Here is a 12,675-nt window from a genome sequence, read left to right as displayed (position 1 = left end):
TTTGCTGACCATGCAACTCAAAACAAAAATTCTTCAAGGAAAAAAAGTGTAATAATAAATGCATTTTATGATGTAATGTCGTTTCAATATAAGCAAAGCGCACATTTAAAATTGATAACCGAAGAGCACAGTAAAATGACTGGTTTTGCTTATTATTCTCATTTTTATAAAAACCGAATATTTCCTGAATTCCGTGCAGAATAAAATTGAAGTTCATCAACACTGTGAGAGAAGACAAGACTTTTTTCCTACCTCTGAAAGTGTCTTCAGGTCTTCAAAAGCATCAACAAAGTCAGTTGGACTTTTCTTCAGCGTCTGCTCGGCAGGCAAAGTGTTGTCGTTGTAAGAAGACACAAACTTGAAGTCGCTGGTCCTGGAACCCGTGGTCAGGTACGCATCATAGTTGTAGCTGCTGCGTAAAGTTCCCATGGTGCCATCAACATCCGCGTAGTTAGGTGGGAGGTACCCGCCGGGGATGGCCACCGCTCCGTCAAACATTAGTCGGGGCTTTCTTCTGCGACAAACTCTCACGCCCACCACGATCATGATAAAAGTCACAAAGAAGGTGGACACTGAGGCCAGGGCAATAATAAGGTAAGAAGTCAGTTTGGAGTTCTTCTCTTCATAGGAAATATCCTTCAGTTCGGGCACCTCCGCCAGGTTGTCGGACAGAAGCAGAAACATGGAGCAGGTGGTGGAGCGAGGGGGCTCGCCGTTGTCTTTTACCGCCACCACCAGGTTCTGCTTCATCGTGTCCGTTTCCAAAATGTCCCTCTGGGTTCTGATATCACCGGTGTGGAGACCAATGGTGAAGAGTCCAGGTTCCGTGGCCTTGACAATGCGGTAAGAGAGCCAGGCATTCTGGCCAGAGTCGGCATCAACAGCAATGACCTTTGACACCACTGATCCCCCCTGGGCCGCTTTGGGGACCAGCTCGGTCATGAAGGAGTTGCCCTCGGGAGCGGGGTAGAGGATCTGAGGAGCGTTGTCATTGACATCCGAGACCAAAACACAGACGCTGACGTTGCTGCTGAGCGGAGGAGAACCATTGTCCCTTGCCACCACACCCACTTGAAACGTCCGCAAGTGTTCGTAGTCAAACGACTTGACGGCATGGAGGACGCCCGTTTCGCCGTTGACCGACACGTAGGATGAAACTGGGGCGCCGTTGACCTCGCTGGCCAAAAGAGAGTAAACCACGCTGCCATTCTGTCTCCAGTCTGGATCGTGGGCACGGACAGAGCACAAAGTGGAGCCGGCCTGGTTGTTTTCACTCACATGGGCGATATATGAGTCCTCCTCAAAAATGGGTGCATTGTCATTGACGTCTGCGACGGACAAATGAAGAGTTTTGGAGGAGGACAGAGGAGGAGAGCCCTCGTCCGTGGCACTGATGGTAATGTTGTAATCAGATATCAGTTCCCGATCCAGTTGTCCAGTGGTCACCAGAGAATAATAGTTTGGAATAGAAGCCACTAATTTGAAGGGGACATTTTGCTGAATGGAACAGCGGACTTTTCCATTTTCTTCCGAGTCTCTGTCCTGCACATTAATGATGCCCACTTCTGTGCCAGGTGGCACATTCTCTGCCATTGAATTAGACATTGACTTTAAGTTTATAATAGGGGGATTGTCATTGACATCAATAAGGTCAATAATTAATGTTGAATAAGATACCAGACCAAGGCCATCCTTAGCACTTATTTGCATTTCATAGGTTTTTACTTTCTCAAAATCAATCACATCAGCTACCCTCACTTCTCCAGTTTTGGGATGTAGCGTGAAGACATTATCATAATCATTTGACACATGGTCAATTGCAAAATTGATTTCGCTATTAAGCCCTTCGTCTGCATCACTTGCACTCACAGTTATGACTAAAGTGTCAACAGGGGAGTTTTCAGGGAGAGTGGCCTTATAGACGGCTTGACTGAAAACAGGGGCGTTATCATTAGCGTCCAGCACTGTGACATGGATGAGGACGGTTCCTGATCTTTGTGGAGAGCCGCCATCAAAAGCAGTCAGCAAAAGCGTCATCTCATTTTTATCTTCTCTGTCTAATTCCTTGTCCAGGACCAATTCGCAGAATTTGCGTCCACCTGGTTTAGAATTCACATTCAATTTAAAGTGCTCATTCTGCTGCAAAGTGTATCTTTGAACAGAATTTTCTCCAATGTCTCCATCGTGTGCTTCTCCAAGAAGAAACTGAGCTCCCTTGTCTGCTAGTTCATGTATTTCTAATTTCAGTGACTCCTCATTAAATTTTGGTGAATTATCATTGACATCAAGAACTCGGATATTAACTTGGTGCAGCTCTAAAGGGTTTTCCAAGACGAGTTGCTCTTTCAAAACACAAGATGCCTTTTTACCACAAAGCCCCTCTCTGTCGATCCTCTCCTGAACAATCAAGTCACCCGTGTTGAGGTTGATGGCGCAGTGATGAACGTCGTGGTCCTCCGGATCAACGCGTGCTTTGCGAGCAGAAAGCTGGCCCACATTGAGTCCCAAATCCTTGGCAATATTCCCGATGACAGATCCACGTTTCATCTCCTCCGGTACAGAATAGCTCAAGTCTCCATTGATGGGGTGAAGAAAAAACAAAAGACAAACCAGGCCGTAGCCGGCCGGCAAACATCCTTTGTTTCCCATTCCACGTAAATTAATTCTGGGGGAAAAACACACTTCAAATTTGGCAAGAAATGAAGGATGATAATGTTGATATAATCGGTCCCTTTCTATTCCCAGCTTGGTTGCACGTCGTCACGATTGCACATTTAGATCCGAGCTCCACGAAGGAAAAATCTGATTTGGATGTCGACGTGAATGGGTGGGAATCTTTTAGGCAGCTTTTTTCATGAGTACATACTGACATCTAGAGTCAAATGAACGGCATAACACTACATGTCAATGGTGGTGACAACGTGTGGATGAGCAACAACCTCATCATCAGGTATGATCAACGAGCAGCGTCAAATGAGACATTTTCACCCATTGAAAGAGCATTTTTTTGGTACAGTTAAGTAAAGATAAGTCAGAGTATGAAAACGTATCGTAATACGGACATTGTATAATGCAGAATAAAAAAAATGATAAAAATAGGATAATAAATAGCTGAGTGAAATTTAATCGCACAGGACATTTGTGCATACATAATCTAAAATATGGCATGTAAGGAAATATAACCAGTAATCATGGCAAAAAGATTTGCAAGAAATATTTGAAATAGAAAAGCCCCTTACCTCCACAGAAGACCCAAAATCTTCGAAAGGATCAGCAAAGTCACTTGGACTTTTCTTCAGCGTCTGCTCGGCGGGCAGCGTGTTGTCGTTGTAAGAAGACACAAATTTGAAGTCGCTGGTCCTGGAACCCGTGGTCAAGTACGCGTCATAGTTGTAGGTGCTGCGTAAAGTTCCCATGGTGCCATCCACATCAGCATAGTTAGGTGGGAGGTAGCCGCCGGGGATGGCCACCGCTCCGTCAAACATTAATCGAGGCTTTCTCCTGCGACAAACTCTCACGCCCACCACAATCATGATAAAAGTCACAAAGAAAGTGGAAACTGAGGCCAGGGCGATGATCAAATAAGATGTCAGTTTGGAGTTCTTCTCTTCATAGGAAATGTCTTTCAGTTCGGGCACCTCCGCCAGGTTGTCGGACAGAAGCAGAAACATGGAGCAGGTGGCCGAGCGAGGGGGCTCGCCGTTGTCTTTTACCGCCACCACCAGGTTCTGCTTCATCATGTCAGTTTCCAGAACATCTCTCAGGGTTCTAATCTCGCCAGTATGGAGACCAATGGTGAAAAGTCCCTGATCGGTGGCCTTGATGATGCAATAGGAGAGCCAGGCATTCTGGCCAGAGTCGGCGTCCACGGCGATGACCTTTGACACCACTGAGCCCCCCTGGGCCGCTTTGGGGACCAGCTCTGTCATGAAGGAATTGCCCTCAGGAGCAGGATAGAGGATCTGAGGAGCGTTGTCATTGACATCCGAGACCAAAACGCGGACGCTGACGTTGCTGCTGAGCGGAGGAGAACCGTTGTCTCGGGCCACCACACCCACTTGAAAAGTCCGCAAGTGTTCGTAGTCGAACGACTTGACGGCATGGAGGACACCCGTGTCACCATTGACGGACACGTAGGAGGAGACCGGGACGCCGTTGACCTCACTGGACAGCAGAGAATAAACCACACTTCCGTTTTGTCTCCAATCGGGGTCTCGGGCACTCACAGAGCACAAAATGGAGCCGGCCTGGTTGTTCTCACTCACATGGGCGATATAGGAGTCCTCCTCAAAAATGGGTGCATTGTCATTGACATCTGCGACGGTCAAGTGAAGCGTTTTAGAGGAGGACAGAGAAGGAGAACCTTCGTCTGTGGCGCTGATGGTAATGTTGTAATCCGAGACCAGTTCGCGGTCCAGTTCTGCAGTAGTCACCAAAGAATAATAGTTTTGAATGGAAGCCACCAATTTAAGGGGCACGTTTTGTTGGATGGAGCAGCTGACTTTGCCATTGTTCTCTGAATCTCTGTCTTGCACATTAATGATGCCCACCTCCGTACCCGGTGGTACGTTCTCTGCTACAGCATTCGAGAGAGAGTTTAAATTGACCACAGGGGCATTGTCATTTACATCAATGATATCTAATAAAATTTTACCATAGGACGTCAGGCCTAAACCATCTTTGGCTTTTACACTAATCTCATATGTGGATTTATCCTCAAAATCAATTGAACCTTTGACTCTGACTGCCCCTGTGGTGGGCTCAATAGAAAACACATTCATATTGTCATCTGAGACGTGGCCAAAATCATACGTCACTTCTCCATTCACTCCCTCGTCATCATCCTTGGCGCTGACATTAATCACGATCGTATCTGGAGGAGAGTTTTCAGGCAGAGTGGCTTTATAGACGGCTTTTGTGAAAACTGGGGCATTATCATTTGCGTCCAGCACCTTGACATGGATGACCACGGTCCCCGATCTCTGAGGGGAGCCCCCGTCGAGAGCTGTGAGAAGTAAATTCACCTCACTTTGCTTTTCTCGATCCAACTTGGTTTCCAGAACGAGTTCGACTTTATTGCTGTCAACAGACAGAACAAAGTTGTTGTTCTTTTGCAGAATGTATCTTTGTACTGCATTTGGCCCGATATCGGCATCGTGAGCTTTTTCGATGGAAAAACGGCTTCCCTTTTCTGCAGACTCCCAGATTTCCATTTCAATCAAATCCTTTTGGAATTTTGGATAATTATCATTTACATCCTGAATATGAAGAACGATGCGATGGAGCTCCAGTGGATTTTCTAACACCAGATTCAGCTTGATCAGACAGGAGGGCTTTTTGTCACAAAGGCTTTCTCTATCTATTCTCTGAGCTGTTGTCAAGTCGCCGGTGCTCAAATTTATTTCACAAAACTGCTTACGTGTCCCTTCGGCGTCGATCCGGGCTTTCCGCGCAGACAACGTCTTCGGGTCAACGCCCAAATCTTTGGCAATATTTCCAACCAGCGACGACGGCTTCATCTCCTCCGGGAGAGAATAGCTCAGATCTCCATGGACGAGACGGCCGTGAACAAGGACGGCAAAAAAGGATATCCAACGGCGCAGGGAGAAATCCTGGACTCCCATGTTGACAGAAATAGGTTTGGGATATCGCGTCCAAAGCAGACAATTTGACGCTCTATGTGATTTCAAAATGGAGAATGCTGGAAAGACGAAATATGCACTAAAGGTTTCAATCCTGCACCAGCATGCAAAAGACAAAGCGAGCGGAGGAAAGGAGGACTGACTGGCTGCCGATTTGCCTTGCACAAGTCAACAGTGACACCAAGAGTTCGCTTTTGTTCACCGCACTTCTACAGCATCATGAAAAAGGACTCCATGTTCAAAACTTTTTATTTTTAATCACTAACATAGAAACATGTAAAAGTAGCCCTGTCGTATTTTCTTCTTACATACTAAACTTCTATGCATGGCAAATTGATAGAGACTTTTTTATAAAGACAATACAACACTGGCTTCAGTCAGATATATTCTGCAGACTGAGACAAAACTGTTTACTATAAAAATGTTATGAATTTTTAAAGTAGCTGGATTAAGTTCATTTTAAACAATAGTTTATTACTCTTATACCAATTCCATATCTTGTCAGAAAACAAAAATATGCTGTTCTGTGTATTTCAGCACCATAGACAGCTCCCAAAAGTCTTTTTGTCGATCCTCATTGTTAAGATAGACAATTCTATTCATTGTTAAGGATAGAACGAGAATGTCACTTTCAGAAATCCCCAAACCATGCTTCAAACTCAAAAGTATGGTGTCTACTAGGTGTTTTTTTAATAAAAACATAAAACATAAAATGGCTGCAAGTAAAGATGAGTGCTAATTGACGCCGGACTGTTACGACAGTTGCAAACTTGTTGTCCAAAGGAAAGCAGCAAGATTTTTTTTTGACTGAGGTCCAATTCACACCAGCAATTCCAAACGCTGCCTATGGGAGACGCTGCTGATTCAACATGGAGACAATGCAATGACATCAGAAGAGGAGGGCTTCTTATTGCTGCTTTCACTTAGATATCAGTCACCAATACATACCTTGCAAATGATTGCTTTATTTCATTTTGCCACCGTCACCATGTTTAAATGGGAGTCGTTGATATAAAAAAACTAATCTTATATGACAAGAAAATTAATACTATAGTTCCCAGTGTACAATCAACATTCATCCTTTCAGATATTTCATCCAAAAAAACAAGATTAGTGACAGTATCCTTGTCGAATACTGAGTATTTCTCAGTATTTCAGCTCTGTGTGTGTGTGTGTGTGTGTGTGTGTTTTGTACCTGGCTGCTCCTTTTTCTCCGTCTGCAATCCTGCACATTCAATGTGCTGTGTTTACTTAGCCAAAAGATGGCGCCTCATACTCGCCATTTCTCCAAACAGGAGCTGCAGCTGCAGGCAGGCAGGCTGCTGCAAGAAAAGCGGTCGATGAACTCAGGAAATGCACGCCAAATCGATGGCTTTGGACCAGCGCGCTTATTCCCCCGTGCATGCATTTTAACGGTGACTTTTATCATTTTCTACACTCCATAGTTGATTTTGAAAACATCGCACAGCTGCGTGATGTGCTTTGATACAAAATGCCAGGCGTATTGGACCCTTATCGAGCCGCTGCAGGACAGATTTGAAATGACGTCCACCTTTAACCTGAACTTGGTCATGCACCGCGCGCATGTGCAGAGTGGATATGTAAATCTGGGTCACCTATTTCTAGTCAAATAGTGATTGCCTGAAATCAATTATTACGCAACAGTGAGTTTGGACATTTTCTCTTTAATGACAAACCCGCTCGCTAAATGCTTATTGTGACAAAAATGATAAAATGTATTTGGTGCATGCACCTTTTTGTGTGGGGGGAAAAACACTGGTCATTACTGGCAATCATCTTGGCAATGTATTTTTTTACCACATAAACTATATTGACTATTAGTGTATGAGAAACTTTAGTAGTATCCTTGTACCAAGGTTCTCTTTATTTTGATTCATTAGAAGGATGTATGAGGCTCCGATGAGTCACGGTGGGTGACGTCAGCGTCACTTTATTTACTAGCAGGGTCAAACTAATTTCAAAAAGGTCTCCATTCTGCTGCATGAGGTTGATGGGTCACATTTTCAAAGTGTTTGCATTTTCAAATATACTGTCATTGCAACATTTGCCCAACTCTCTTAAATAATACATTCATATTTCAGCTATTCAACACAATTATAGAAGACCTGTTTTGAAAGATATGGTATTGAGTGAACATGAAAATAATAAAGACAGTATTCAGGTGTCATTTAGACCAACAAGTCCATCAATGTCATTTTACAGCAGATGCACTGTGCCTCTTGTGATCCAATATAGCAAACGACTTACCCACTCTGGCTAATTATGCTCTCGCCTGTCTGAAAGCTTACTGTCCGTCTCAAGGGATCGTTAGGACCATCTGCGACCAAGCGTTGGTTGGAGGAAATGCAACAAGCGTGTCGGCCGTCTTCCACGTCACCCCCTCAGGGAGTGCGTGTACCTTGACATGGATTCATTTTATTTCATTAGATATGATTGGCAATTTAGTGTAGGCTTGTTCTGGTTTAACATACTGCATCTTTATTCTGGAATAAGTAAGACTCATTCTGGAGCAGTTGATTGAGATATGGCACATGAGCTCTTCTTTCCAAAAACAATAAATGCAATTTTCTTTTTAAGAAAGCAAACTTTATTTGTGACTTGTAAAGAAAACACATTTCCACTGTTTCCATTTGGGTCAAATAAAAGGCAGGAAGGAATTGGAAATAAATCAAATTCACTATTTCACGGTCACAGTTGATGAGCCAGTGTGCCCAAAAAAAATAAAAATAAAAAAGGGGGGATCTGGGCCGGTCCTCATCCTCCTTTGGACCGCACTTTTCCACCAAAGTTCACCACCGTACATTGGGAAAGAATGACAGCATGGAAGCTCACTAAATACAAGCATACAATACAATACTTTTCCCACATTTTTTTGTGTTTTTTTTTTTTATACGAGAATGAAAGGGAAGTGAAAGCTCATCATAGGATCATACATATTTCAATTACATTATTACAGTGTTAGTTAGATCATGTCAAAGCGGGACAAACAATGTTTTTTTTCTCCTTTTTTTCTTGTTGTCAAAAGCGTAAATAAAAATTTTGGGGGGAGGAAATGCGTCCAAAACGCACATATCACACGATAGCATTACAAATAGCCAAAGAGTGGATTCCCACACCACATCTGTTGAGAGGGACGACTGAAATACCTAGTAGAAGATGTTTGGCATGGACAAGAGAAGTAGTACATACAAATATTCCATGTGAGTAATGAGTAAGAGCAAAAAAAGAATAGCAAAAAAATAAAATAAAATCATCGCTATCTATCTATTCATATATACTTATATTTCTCTATATAGTATGTGTTTCCCTAAAAGCAGTACATGCAGCAGCCACTTAATGGAGTGACATCATACCGAGCCGCAAAACATGGGCGGTGGGGGGTTGTGGTACGGGATGATGGGGGGGGGGGGACCTGACAACATGGGTTTTGGCTGTTAATGTTGATGCCGTGTTCTTATTTTGGCGCAATTAGCAGTACCGGGACAATCAATTCAACGCTCTTTTTACAGCGTAAATAAAAGACAGTACTGTTTGCAACTCCATCATGCTAAACAATCAATTTTTTGGGGGTCACAGGCGCCCGCCTTGTGCGAGATGGCGTCATGTTCAAAGCACGCTATCGTTTTGAACTTTTTCAGACGTCCCTTGGCCCCGATGGGCCGCCTGCGCACGGACTGTTTAGACCAGGATGGGTCCTGAGCGAGGGTTGGCGAGGGGGCGTGGACATCCAAGAAGGTGGCTGGATCTCTACATGAAATGGCCAAAACATGTACTGTGAATGAATCTCTTGAGAGAATTAAGGAAAGTAGGTTTACTTCATCTTGACGTGAAGAGGAGGCAGTCAGTTGGGTCACTTTGTGGTAGCATTGGGTGAGGAAGGGGAAGTACGAGCGGGTGACAAGGGGCTCCGATGAGGACTGGTTGCTACCAAACATTCAAAGCAGAAAGCTTCCAGCTTTTTCTGCAGCGTGGGGTGTGCGATCATCCAAATCTCCAGATTCCACCAATGGTTTCGTCGACCAATAGCGGGACCCTCGGTCGCGGTGGTTCTCAAAAGAGCGCCGGCTATCTTTCCACGGCTCAATCTGCGTGGGAGCTCTCCCGGGTGCTTTGCAAGTGGCAAGAAAAACGCCTCCCGTCCTGAGAGTGGATAAAGCTCACCAGGTGTGGTGGTGGCCACGTGATATATCGTCTGTAAGCTTTTGCTCATTTGTCCACACGGCAAAGGTGCATGTCAGCGTGTTTGATTGACGGCGTGGGCGGGCATGCATGTGGTTTCCAAAGAGATCCCCGTCGCTCGTGAGGACTCTGCAGCGGTTTTGTGGTGGTTGCTCAGTGACTCGCCCCTGTGCTATTTACAAATCGGGACTATTGTATGTGTGTGTGTGTGATGGGCCACAAATGACAAACATCTGGCTTCTTCTTTTTCCTGGGCTGGCACAGAGCTCGTACAAAGTGTTTGTCTTCTTCCGGCAGAGAAAGATTTGCGGCGGTGGCGGGGAGGGGTAATACAGAGGTGCCAACGTGCCCGGTGGGTGGGTGGCTGGGTGGGATTTTCTAGCGACGCTCCAGGTGTATAGGCACGTGGGGGTGTGTGGATCAAATCGACGCTTCTTATTGTTTATCAAGGCAAGATCAATGGTTTCCTGGCTCAGTGACAAACTGAAGGGAAAAGGCCAGGACAAGAAAAGAAAAGAATCCCAGCGGACTTTGGTTGGTACCTCTGTTTTAGCAACACCCTTCTTTTTTCTTGCCAATTCTCCCTTCCTTTCCCTTTTTTTTTGCTTACTCGTCGTCATCCTTGTTCTTATCCTTTTTGTCCTTCTTGTCCTTCTTCTTTTTCTTCTTCTTCTTGGCCTCCTCCTTCTTGCCGAAGGTGATGAAGTCGCTCTTGTCGTCCTCGCCGCCCTGGTTCTGCCGGATGGATATGATGGCGGGGGAGCCGGGGATGATGAAGGCCTCGGGCGGGACCTCGCCGGGCTTCAGGTGTTGCGGGGGTGCCCCGGGACCCCCGGGCCCGTAGCGGAAGTGCCAGCTGTTGCTGTCCACTCCGGCGCCCATCGGGGGAGAAACCTCTCCGCCTTCGGCGTCTGAAGACAGAAGAAAGATATTATTGCTTAAGCGACACATTTCACGGAACATTTATATTTTCAAATGCTTATTTCAATGCCTATTGCAAAATGCTCCCAAATTGGGAGCAATCTGCAAGAGACAGATTGTGTTGTGTGCTGTGGCTTGAGTCTGGCCTCATCCCAAACGAATGGTGACACAGCTTTGGCAGCTTTGATAACTGCGGCAGAGCAAAAGCTCTCTCTCTCTCCCCGCCGCTCTGACCTTTCACGCATCTGAGTGTGAAAACACACGCCCAATATTACAGATAAAACTCTTAATCTATCCCATCAGTAGTAATTGCCAGAGTGGTCATGTGGCATCAGCATCTTAAGCACACATTACAGACAAAGTTTGCTGAGCCCATTTCTTTATGTTCCCAATAATCACAATCTTTAAATAGTGTTTGTTTTTTGTGGCCTTTAATGGAATTAGTTTAAATGATGATGTTGATTTGCTTCAATCTCCTTATATGTTTATGTATTTGCTCCCTAGTGAATGTAGGTCATTCCTGCTCCCTTTCTACTTGATACCTGCAGTTCTCCCTCTCTCTCTCTCTCTGTGCAACACATCCCTTCTCCCAACGATTCTCTCCTCCCTCCCCCCTTTCATCGTCCTTCCCGCATCCTCCGGCCAACACCATATGTTCCCACCTCCCCGCCCGCATCCGACGGCGCCCGCTCCCCTCTTATCGATAATTGGCGCCGGTGAATGGTTGCCGTGGCAACGATCTCCTCTGCTAAAGCAGTGGGACATGGGTGACGAGGAATCACGCTGCAAGCGCTCAAATTTCACCCTCCTCCATTTCCCATCCGCCGTAGCAACAGTCACCGTTTCTTTTACCCCAGACAGTCGGCAGGTGCCTTCAAATTGAACGCCAAATGGCAGTGATTTATCGATTTATTTGGTTTCATTTTGTATCACCTCCCCCCGACGTGGCTCTCTTAAAATGGGCGTGGGCTGCACCCATCTGTCACACGGCAAAGGCCGTATATTTTTATATCACCTATTTATATATATTTTTTACTGGGAAAACGCACTTTGTGGAGTAGCTGTGTATGATGACAATAAAGTCTTTTTTTTCTATCATGGACTTGTTCTTACCAGCAGCACTTGATACTGTGGGCCAGTTCTGAACCAGGACCCCCTGGGCTCCCTGCATCACCGCAGATTCCTCCATATGAACTGAACTATAAGAAAAACATACAAAGATACAAAATCTCAAATACATCACTTAAAGCCCAAGTCAAAGAGTAGATAAACACTCGCTGAGCAATTTGTTGAAAAGAAGCCTTTAAAAATGTGGCTTCATGAAGTTGCATTAATAAATCATTAGAATTTAGGGTTATGTTGCTTCAAAGTTATTTAAAATATAAATGAAGCCAGATTATTGTATTTAATGTTGTAAATATGACGGGGAAATTATACATGAGATTAAGTCAAATAGGTCAGTGGCAATATGCGGCGATTTGTGTCATCCCAAATAGAGAGTGAGCTTGGTGGCTATTTGGGGGGCTTTGCTCATAAACTAAAATACGTGAGAGATGCAAAGAATAACTTCATCCGATTTACACGCGCAAATCCTAGCTGTAATTATGCCCACATCTGCCAAATACTAATAATGTCGACCTTATGGTCTTAACGTGACACCAAAGATAGAAAAATGGCGATACATAGAGTACTTCATGCAAACAACATGCATTATGGAAAACATTTGGTAAAGTGCACTACTATGACTATGATTCATTTGTATTTCATTTTTAAGGGAGTGGCTGGTGGCTTACCTCTGCATGACACCACCTGCTCTCAGGGAGGCTGAATATCTCCAGTCAGAATTTGGCATCTTGGGCTGAAAGAGAGAGGGACAGAAATGAAGTACTACATATAAACGAATATTAAATTA

The 12,675-nt window shown here is 44.7% G+C and overlaps 2 protein-coding genes across 18 annotated transcripts in view; both read right to left on the bottom strand.

Moving 5' to 3' along the window:
• Positions 1-5,746, bottom strand: part of LOC144207596 (protocadherin gamma-C5-like) — a 128,597-nt gene extending 122,851 nt beyond the window's left edge. Inside the window, exon 1 of one of the 2 annotated variants that reach the window (XM_077733166.1) lies at positions 3,240-5,746. In XM_077733166.1, the coding sequence (XP_077589292.1) occupies positions 3,240-5,624 (2,385 nt within the window). In that variant the 5' untranslated portion in view covers positions 5,625-5,746. Of the gene's footprint in view, positions 1-252; positions 2,784-3,239 lie in introns of those variants that run through there. The other variant, XM_077733157.1, reaches the window with a different exon arrangement.
• Positions 5,747-8,227: 2,481 nt separating this feature from the next.
• LOC144207602 (protocadherin alpha-C2-like) overlaps positions 8,228-12,675 on the bottom strand; it is an 89,913-nt gene continuing 85,465 nt past the window's right edge. For all 16 annotated transcript variants that reach the window (XM_077733202.1, XM_077733200.1, XM_077733203.1 and 13 more), the window contains exons 2-4: positions 12,557-12,621; positions 11,877-11,962; positions 8,228-10,753 (exon numbers count right to left, since the gene is read on the bottom strand). In XM_077733202.1, the coding sequence (XP_077589328.1) occupies positions 10,449-10,753; positions 11,877-11,962; positions 12,557-12,621 (456 nt within the window). In that variant the 3' untranslated portion in view covers positions 8,228-10,448. The remainder of the gene's footprint in view (positions 10,754-11,876; positions 11,963-12,556; positions 12,622-12,675) is intronic.

The sequence above is a fragment of the Stigmatopora nigra genome, chromosome 14, assembly GCF_051989575.1.
Source record: "Stigmatopora nigra isolate UIUO_SnigA chromosome 14, RoL_Snig_1.1, whole genome shotgun sequence".
Taxonomy (NCBI): Eukaryota; Metazoa; Chordata; class Actinopteri; order Syngnathiformes; family Syngnathidae; genus Stigmatopora; species Stigmatopora nigra.
This window is presented reverse-complemented; position numbering and strand designations above follow the sequence as displayed.